At 47.9% G+C, this 9,992-nt stretch overlaps 1 protein-coding gene across 1 annotated transcript; it reads left to right on the top strand.

Annotated features, from left to right (window-relative positions):
* The first annotated feature begins 6,594 nt into the window (after positions 1–6,594).
* On the top strand, positions 6,595–9,278 carry AGRP (agouti related neuropeptide). The gene is made up of 3 exons (XM_067550172.1): positions 6,595–6,769; positions 7,828–7,922; positions 9,016–9,278. The coding sequence occupies exons 1-3, from the start codon at positions 6,595–6,597 to the stop codon at positions 9,205–9,207; spliced, it is 462 nt and encodes a 153-aa protein (XP_067406273.1). The 3' UTR covers positions 9,208–9,278.
* Positions 9,279–9,992: the final 714 nt, after the last annotated feature.

The following is a 9,992-nucleotide window of genomic DNA, read 5'->3' as shown; positions in this document are numbered from 1 at the left end:
TACCAAGAACCAGCCTCACTGCATATTGAAATCCAGACCAGAGAGCCACAAGGACAATCTAACCATCTTTGGCAAGAATATTTTGTAAGAACACACTTTTTTCTTTTTTTTTTTAATTTGGTTTCAAGCCTGCCACAAACATTAGTGCTGCACCACCCAACAAAGATGGAGCCTAAGCCCACTATTTGCCTAGGCAGGTTCTAGGAGGGAGACAGCGTGGTTGGTACTGGCTGTGATTGTTGGGAGGGATAAAGTTTATGTATTGTTTTTATCTTTTGTTGTCCTGATTCTTTTTTCCCATTGTCCTCTATCCTGAATTCCCCATACCTAAAAAAGCCCTGGATACTGTTTTATTACTCTGGCAATTATGACAGCTATTTTATTCATGTGTGCTTTGCCTGCCATTTCTCTGTATGAGATTGTATGTTAAATATTTTCGCAAGGGACAAGCCCTTTGTGTCCTATGCACTAGGAGGGGTTTCCTTGGGTGGAGGCACCAGGCGCTTTTATAGGTGAACTCAGGACCCATACCCCTGAGGAGAAAAGGGGATAAGGCTGCAGCTATGCTCAGGAGTGGGGTTACATTGATATATCGTGATTTTTAGTAAGACTTTTGACACAGTCCCATATTACATTCTCATAAGCAAACTAGGGAAATGTGGTGTAGATGCTATTACTATAAGGTGAGTGCGCATCTAGTTGAAAGACTGAACACAAAGAGTGATTATCAATGGTTCAATATCAGACTGGGAGGATGAATCTAGTGGGGTGCTACAGGGGTCACTCCTGGGTCTGGTACTATTCCATATTTTCATTAATGACTTGGATAATGGAGCACAGAGTACGCTTATAAAATTTGTGGATGACATCAAGCTGGGAGGGGTTGCAAATGCTTTGGAGGATAGGATTAGAATTCAAAATGACCCTGACAAATTAAAGAATTGGTCTGAAATCAACAAGATGAAATTCAGTAAAGACAAACTGGAACAAGTGCAGAGAAGGTATACTAGAATGATCAGAAACAACAAGAGTCCTGTACCACTTTAAAGAATAACAAATTTAATTTCTGCAGGCATAAGCTTTCGTGGGCTGTAACCCACTTCGTCAGATGTCAGATGTAAGATGATCAGAGGAATGGAGACCCTGCCTTATGAGTGGAGACTTAAGGATCTTGGTTTGTTTAGCCTAACAAAATGAAGGCTGAGGGGAGACGTAACTGCGCTCTAAAAATACATCACAAAGATAAACACAAGGCAGGGAGAGGAGTTATTTAAGTTAAGGGCCAGGCTGGCACAAGAACAAATGGATATAAATTGGCCATCAACAAGGTTAGGCTTGAAATTAGATGAAGGTTTCTAACCATGAGAGGAGTGAAGTTCAGGAACAGCCTTCCAAGGGGAGTAGTGGGGGCAAAAAACCTAACTGGTTTCAAGACTGGGCTTGATAAGGTTATGGAGGGGATGGTGTGATAAGACTGCTTACAATGGCACGTAGCCGATCTGTGACTGCTAGTAGCAAATATCTCCAATGGCCAGAGATGGGACACTAGATGTGGAGGGCTCTGAGTTACTACAGAGAATCTTTTCCCAGGTGTCTGGGTCTTGCCTACATGCTCAGGGTATAACTGATCACCGTAGTTTGGATCGGGAAGGAACTTCCCCCCAAGTCAGATTGGCAGAGACTCTGGCCATTTTTCACCTTCTTCAGCATGGGGCAAGAGTCACTTTCTGGTTTGAACTAGTGTAAATGGTAGATTCCCTGTAACTTGAAGATTTGAGGACTTCAGTAACTCAGCCAGAGATTGTGGTTCTATTACAGAAGTGGGTGGGTGAAGGTCTGTGGCCTGCAATGTGCAGGAGTCAGACTAGATGATCACGATGGTTCCTTCTGGCCTTAAAGTCTTGGAGTCTCAGTGCCAGATTCCTAGCCAGTGTAAATTGGGGTCTCTCCATTGGAGTCAATGGGGCCAGTCACCATTGGAGTTAGAGGAGCGCTACTGATTATACCAGTTGAGGGTCTGGCCCATAGCTCTTTAGATGTTCCCTCCCACTGCCCATTTCTGTTGCTCTTTTATTAACTCCCCCTGGGGATCTTGTATTTCAGGGTCATGGCAGTGATAATACCTGCCTTTGGCATTGTGTAGACCTGCTTCTGAGACTGCAACATATCCATACACCACAGCACCTGGGAACTAAATGGGGCTTGTTGGAATCAATGTGTCTATAATTGAGTGTGGTGCGTATGGCAGTGAGGGAGCCAGAGCCCGGCAGGGTGTAGTGAAGCAAAGTATACAATTCTCTCTCTCCTCCCTCCCTCCCTCTCTCCCTCCCTGCAGCTGTAGAAAGATATGGACAGAGATCTATTTACAGAGAAGCTCACCTACCTGGGAGTTAGTATAGTCATGTGACTGGAGTGCTTAATTACAGAAAGCCAATATAAACCCCATTCAACTAGCAGAGGGGAAATCTAGACTCAAAGGCACAGCGTCTTTCCCAGAGAGATCAGCAGAGCGGAGTGCGGTAAGCCCCGCTGTGTTGTCCTATGTCTAGGATTTGTGGCATGTGAGAATGATGTGTGAAGGTGTATGCAAACGCATGGTGGCTGTGCTGTGGGTGCGGTGGCGTTACACTCCTGGGGAGATGGAGCGCAGGTGTGTGTTGGATTTCGCAGGGTTTGCGTACTGGCATCTGACGGTGACTTTACACAGACCAACCCTAGCGTGGAGGTTTCTAGAAGCATTTCAGGGCTCTGGGAGGTCTACAGTGAGTGGAGTGAGGAACTGGGGCTACTGGGACTGGAAACATTACAAGTGAAGAGGTGAATCTGCTCACAGGCAGCTGGACTGCAGAGAGCTGGGGGCTCCATGTGATTGACACTGCTGATTACACAGCTTTCAAAACCTTCCCAATCTGCCACAGCAACAGAGAATTAGTTCCATGACATTTGGATGCAGGCATCAAAGAACTGAACGAGAGGTGGGATGGCCCTGCTTGGGGCCTTTTAATCCTCCCAGGGGCCAGCCCAAGGTTTTGCCACCCAATGGACTTTGTGGTGTTCTCTTTGCATAGCAGTAGTGCCCAAAGGGACCAGTCTAGGAGCTGGAGCCCATTGTGCTGGGTGCAACACAGACACGCAGGGAAAAGCCAGTTCCTGCCCCAAAGAGCCCGTGCTCTAGATCACAACATAATGCAACAGGTGACTGAGATGCACCCACAGGTGGGGGACGGAGATGAGAGGAGAAGGAGGAAGGCTTTGCCTGGGCTTGTTTTAAATATGCCAAGCAACTGGACTTCCACTGCTTCCTTGAGGAGATGATTTGATGGCTTAATACGATGCCCTGTATTCATGTTTCCCCACATTCAGTGTCTATTTTGTTCATCTTCACTCCATCCCATTTCTCCCAAGTATAGCAAGTCTCACTTTCTGCCATTCTACTTCTTTCTTTTCTCACTTCCACCACAGTATATGTTAGAAATTCCTCCTCCACCCCTGGGCTGATTACCCCATCCCTAGCACTCGGTAACCCACACTGCCGATAGTTACTTGGTTTCCTCTATAAACAAATCCCTTCAGACCCCTCATCATGGCTTTACTTCCCTCAGACCTTTCTCCACATTGTTTATGACGCTCAGACACAGAGGCAAGCCCAGCCTCACCTGCACAGAGTGAATCAGACTTTTTGACCTGCTTTGCCCCAGTGTAAGTGACTATGTGAGGGGTGAGCCGTGGGGAATCAGGGACAACATGAGGGGTGAACCATGGGGAATCAGGGACAATGTTAGGGATGGGCCGCAGGGAATCAGGGATGTTGTGAGGGGCAGGCGGTGAGGAATTGGGGATAAGGTGGGGGGGCCATGGGGAATCAGGGACAACATGAGGGGTGGGCCGTGGGGAATCAGGGATGATGTGGGGGCGAGCCGCGGGGAATTGGGGATGATGTGGGCTGTGTGTGTGGGGAATGAGTTCCCGTATTCTAAGTGGGGTCTCATCTGGCACATGTGGAAAGAGACTCTCTCCTTCTCCATGACATGATGCCTCTTTGTGTGCAGCCTGAAACAACACTCATCTATCTTTGCTGCCATGCTGCGTTGCAAACTCTTATCCAGTTAGCCCCGTTTTGCCCTCCTATCCAGTTTTGTCTTACTCTCAGCACTAGCTGTTTGTCGAATTACAGCTCTCCACATTTATTCCCCACACTGAAAATCTGCATTTTGGATTCATTTTTCCTAATTTTTATTTTTCCAAACTGAATCTCATGTTATTTCCTTCCTACGTCTCTAACACTCCACGGTCCCCAGGTATCATTTCTCTGTCCTCTCTGGAGTTTTGGTCTCTGCACTGTTTAGTTGCTGATCCTGCAAACATTTGAGCACAGAAGTGATTTTATACATGATAATGGTCCCACTGAATTCAGCGAGACTATTCTTGTGTGTAAAGTTATTCCTATGCCGCAGAGTTTTAGGGTCTGGGCCTCAGAGTCCTCCAGAAATATCACTGCTGTGCTGATCACCCCTTTGCCAGATTGGTACTGAAGATCGTTACAGTGCTGACTGTGCTCTCTGTGGCAGCCCATGAAAAACTGCTTCCAACCCAATACCGTAACTTTTAAAATTAAAATCAGCCAAATGTGCCTGGCTTTCTTTGTTCTTTACAAATCCTGTGGGGGTGTTCCTCCTAGATCTGCTGTTGTCACAGCCTGCAATGGGAGCGTTACCTACATTGGGATTGCATTAGGCCCACAGAATTTGGCCTGACATATTTACAGATTTTTCTCTTGCTATGGTTCCAGCATTTTACTAGCCATAGCAATTAGACTGAGAAGGCAGGAATATTCAGAACTGCATTTCAGTTCTGTCTTGCTAATTGGTGCCACATTTGCTTCTTTTCTTTTGTTCTTTTCTTTTCTTCTGGTAATTTATCCCAGGTTCCACTGGCTTCAGTGGCTCATTATCCAGTTCTTTTAACACATTAAAATCCATGACTAACGAAGGCTAATATGCAGATTTGCTGATTTTCCAGATATTCAGTCTGAACCTGCAGTTCATCGCAGGTTATTTTTAACTATTATTTAATTTTCTGGTTAAAGATGGATGTTAAAAAGCAGTTCAGTATCTCACAGCCATTTCAGACTGTCCACCAACCTGATCCCTTTCCTGGTTTGCTGTAGGCTCTCTTTACGCTCGTATTTTTTTTCTTCTGTTACACTGATGCCTTGTGCACTCACCAGGCTGTTGTGAAATCTCCACACACGGCATCCCTGTAACCGCTGGAGTCTGACCAGAGCCCTGGTACTGGGGGTCTCTAGCCCAGTCTCAGGGTGCAGATCTTGAGTGGGAGAGTATGGCATGTAGCACATTCTGCACTGACAGCTAACCACTTTGGTTTGACAAAAGCTTCCTGATGCAGTGACATTTGGCGCATCCAAGAGCTGTGATGGTTAGAGCAGGGTTCAACTCTCATGCTCACAGCCACACATTGTCCCATATCCCCACTCAACTGCAGTCATTTAGGCCAGGGCTGAGCTCCGGAGGCCTCAGGCACAGCACAATGGGGCCTGACCGAGGCCCTCTCGTCATGCTGGGGATTAATAGGAGCTGCACTGCCCCAGGGCGAGTGCAATTCACAGCTGATCAGCAGGCAACACTCACGCTTTGTCTGGTGCCACCACACCAGGCCCCACCCTACAGCCTGCCCCATACTCCTCCCTGCCTTGCCCCCCAGCCTGCCCCTGGAAGAGGATGCGTCTGAAGGGTCAGCACTGACTTAGGGCTTGTCTTCACTTACTTCCAAGATTCGGTGGCAGTCGATCGGAGTTATGTAAGCTACGCAAAAATTCCCGTCAACTTTTCTGCTTCTCTTCTGCGCGCTGTCTTCACTGCACTGATGCAGCGCTATGCTACTTGAGGAGGTGGTCTTAATATGTCGATTTCTGGATCGACTGAGCGGGTCTTCACTGACCGCTTAGTCGATCCAGAAAAGTTGATTTGACGGTGGCGAATTTGCCGCTGTCAGTGAAGACATAGCCTCAGTCCTGAAAACACCAGCCAGGTTCTTTTTATCTGTCTTCTAGTTTCTGAGCCTCTAGGGGCAGTGGCTTCATATTTCCAAGCTGTTCTTTGCCACCAGGAAGGCTGGGAAGCTTCCTTTTGTGTTTGTTTTTTGAATGAAGGCTAATATTCTCATGCCATCAGCTGACTCCAGCAGCTGGGGCTTTAAGAAATGCACCAAAAATCACGAGACTCATGATAAATCAGGAGAGTCATCACTACTGAGTACAGGTGCTGTACCCAGCGTCCCTTCCACGAGCTCTGACCAACTCAGCTCAGGGTCTTCTCCTTTCGCTCAAGGGGATAAACATGTTGGGAGACTCTAGGCCTTGCCTGTTTGCAGTGCAGACAGACAGACAGACAGCCCAGTGCCCCTCCCCCTCAGCATGGTGTGCTCCTGAGATGATCAGTTCAGTGACCTGCTCACCAGGGAATGGTGCTTTTGTTTAATCCATGTCATGTCATTCAGCCTGCAGAGGGGACGTTTGAACTTCAGCCTTTGTGACCAGCCCTGATCTTCCTCCTGTTGGGCAGGCTCCGGGGAATCATGCTGAACATGCTATTGCTGTGCTGGGGGATGCTGCAGGGAATTCAAGCCATCCTCACCTCGGACCTCAGCAACAGTCACCTGCAAGAGATGCGCCCCAGCCTGGATGGGGCAGACAGGTCCGGCTACCCCAGCCTTCTGCAGAAGATCAAGGAGGCACCCGTGGGGCTCGCAGGTGAGTGTTTCCCTCCCACAGGCTGCTCTGTCTCCCCGAGGAGAATGATGACCAGTGAGCTAATTGGCACACCAGAGGGGCTACAAGCAGCGCCGCCAATGTGTACCAGTTCACAAGCAGGAGGTCAGACTAGATGATCGCAATGGCCCCTTCTGACTGTAAGGTCTATGAGACTGTGAAAAGAGAAACCATTTAAAGAAATGCAGCCCCTTGTTCTGGGAGCATCCAGCTTCCCCTCAAGGGTGTGATGGTCCATACCACACCCGGGGTAGGCTGTGGCAGGAGAAGGCTCACCCTCCACTCCTGCCCCAGCAAGGGCAATGTCTCACTCCCACAGAGCAGGAACACAGTCCATCCCTTGTTGGCACAGGCAGCATCCCTCACAAGTTTAGTCATTCCCATGGTAACATTGTATTCCCTAATTAGCATAGCCACGCCCAGGCATGTAACTTGATACCTGTCTGACTCTGAGCCAATTTGTTATCCTCCTATTAGATAAATACAGACCCACCTACCCTGCAGGATCTCCCTTATCTTCCGTGCACAGGGATCTGCAGGAAGCACTGGTGGTGATGGAGATCCTCTCCTGCCCTGCAGAATCTCCTCATTGTGGCTGTAACTGACAGTGTGAATGTAACAATATTGGACTCTTTCTCCCTTGTTTGGATCTGTCAGTCCTGAGCCTGGGTTCTGAGATGTTGGTCAGGAGGGGTGCCACAGGCTCCCAGCCAGCACTGGAAAAGGCATGGTACAGATCTCAGGGGCTTCTTTCTCATGGGACTCAGCCTGGAGCACTGAGATTTGCAGGCCCCACCCAGTGAAGATGGCGGGCAGATGGGAGCTGTTCTGTGTGTATTTACATGGCTTAGATTGGTGAGTCCTTTGCCCCTCTGAGGCACATCATTGTTTAGTTATATTTTGACCATTTAATCTCCCCCATCCCCCTTTACTCTGGATTGTAAAGAAGGGGGGAGAGGTGAGGAGCCGAGTGGAGCTCAGACTCAGCCAGTACCCAGGAGCCAATAAGCAGCATCCTTCACCCTGTCTGTGTTCCACAGGGACTCTACCAAGGCCTGGCTTTGACAGGATGGCTATGGAGCTCCGTGTAGCTGATGAGGACCTCATGCAGGAAGCCAGTGTACTGGAGCCAGAGGTAACTTGCTATCACCTCTGGGGGTTACTAACATCATCTCACTGACCAGACGTACTCTGAGACAGGTCACAGATTCATGGAGTCTAAGGCCAGAAGCGACCACTGTGATCATCTAGTCTGACCTGGAAAACACACGCTAGAGAAATTTCCCAAAATAATTCCTAGAGCTGAGCTTTTAGAAAAACATCCAGTCTTGATTTTAAAATTGCTAGTGATGGAGAATCCACCATGCCCTTTGGTAAATTGTTCCAGTGGTTAATTACGCTCACTGTTAAAAATTTACTCATTTCCTGTCTGAATGTGTCTAGCTTCAGCTTCCAGCCAGTGGCTCGTGTTAGACCTTTCTCTGCTAGACTGAAGAGCCCATTATTAAATACTGTTGCCCATGCAGGTACTTACAGGCTGCAGTCAAGCCACCCCTTATCCTTCTCTTTGTTAAGCTAAATAGATTGAGCTCCCTGAGTCTATCACTGTAAGGCAGGTTTTCCAATCCTTTAATGATTCATAAAGAGTCCTGACAATGGTATTGGTCCATTACTAGATGGAAATAGTGGAATTATCAATAATAATCTAGCTCTCCCACACCTGGCAGCTGCTGAGATGTGTTATAGGTTGTCAGTACAAAAATCCGCAGCATACTGAAAACTAATATGTGAGGACAGTGTAAAATAAATTGAAATCAATAACAAGTTAACCAGTCCAGAGGCTACTGCTTGAATTGTGTCACTATAGTCTGTTTACACAGTTAATTTATTACAAACCTCACTATTATCTGAAGTTACCACAGAAAGTCACCAGAAGCACCAGAGTCCAGGGACCTTGCCACAGAGGACACAGGGCCCGGACTTTCAGCCCAAACTGTCCAGGTTTGTGTACCTTCACCTGGAGATGTGGGGGCAGTGCCCTGACAGAGTGTGCCCTGGTGCAGGTGTATTTCAGACCCTCTGAAAATGGATATCATGTCAGGGCATTCTCTTCATTCACAGAGTTCTTGGGTGTGGGTCTCAAAAACACACTGCTCTTCCCTGAGTGGTTCACTGCTCATGTGCTTTGTTGTGCTGAATGAAACCCTTTTCTTGTGCTCCTCCTGCAGGTGTTGTCTGCTGCATTAGAGGCTCAGGGCCGGGAGGAGCGCTCTCCACGCAGATGCGTCCGCCTGCTGGAATCCTGCCTTGGGCACCAGCTCCCCTGCTGTGATCCTTGCGCCACCTGCTACTGCCGCTTCTTCAATGCCTTTTGCTATTGCAGGAAAATCAATGCCACATTCCCATGTGGCAAGAACTAGCTTCGTCTCTTTCCCCTTCACTCCCTTTTTTTGCTTCTTGGATTAGTAACTGGTTTTCCTTATGCCCATGTGCCCTTTAAACAATCCCTTCCAATAAACAATCTACTAGTAAATACTGTCACCAAGTTCAGTTGTTCCATCCCTGGCTTTTTCTTTGCCTCTCACAAGGGTATTCTCCTTTAGCAAGAAACAGCAACTATCTTCATGTCCGTTACCAAGACACACCTTACAGAGACCTTCCTGTGTCTGATTTAGGGAGTATTATCTCAGAGAGGTGACTGCTGGGGAAAGAAGGGGCTATCACTCTTGTGACAGTGCTGAGAGCCCTGTCGTCTGTGTCCTGTTACCACCAGATCGCCTGTGGCATGAAAGTCTATGGAATTTCACAAAGTGCTCTCCCTACATTGGAGATGGCACGGCTGGAAAGCAGAAGTGGTTCCAGTTTGGGGGGGAGCAGCAATCCTCCATGGCACACAGATGGTCTCATACAATAATGGTTGAAATCAGGTGACCCCAAGAAAATCCTCACAAGTCCACCATGGTGATATAGAGCAGACCAGTAGGGCTCATAGACTCATAGCCTTTAAAGCCAGAAGGGAACATCATGATCATCTAGTCTGAGCTCCTGCACTGTGCAGGCCATAAAACCTCCGCCCCCCTCCCCTGAAATAGACCCCTCACCTCTGGCTGAGTTACTGAAGTCTTCAAATCATGATTTAAAGATGTCAAGTTACAAGGATCCACCATTTACACTAGTGTAAACCTGCAAGTGACTTGTGCCCCAT

Source organism: Emydura macquarii, unplaced genomic scaffold (genome assembly GCF_026122565.2).
Source record: "Emydura macquarii macquarii isolate MOO-44397 ecotype Brisbane River unplaced genomic scaffold, CSIRO-AGI_Emac_v2 contig_295, whole genome shotgun sequence".
Taxonomy (NCBI): domain Eukaryota; kingdom Metazoa; phylum Chordata; order Testudines; family Chelidae; genus Emydura; species Emydura macquarii.
Note: the sequence above shows the minus strand (reverse complement) of the source record. Positions and strands in the feature narration are given on the sequence as shown.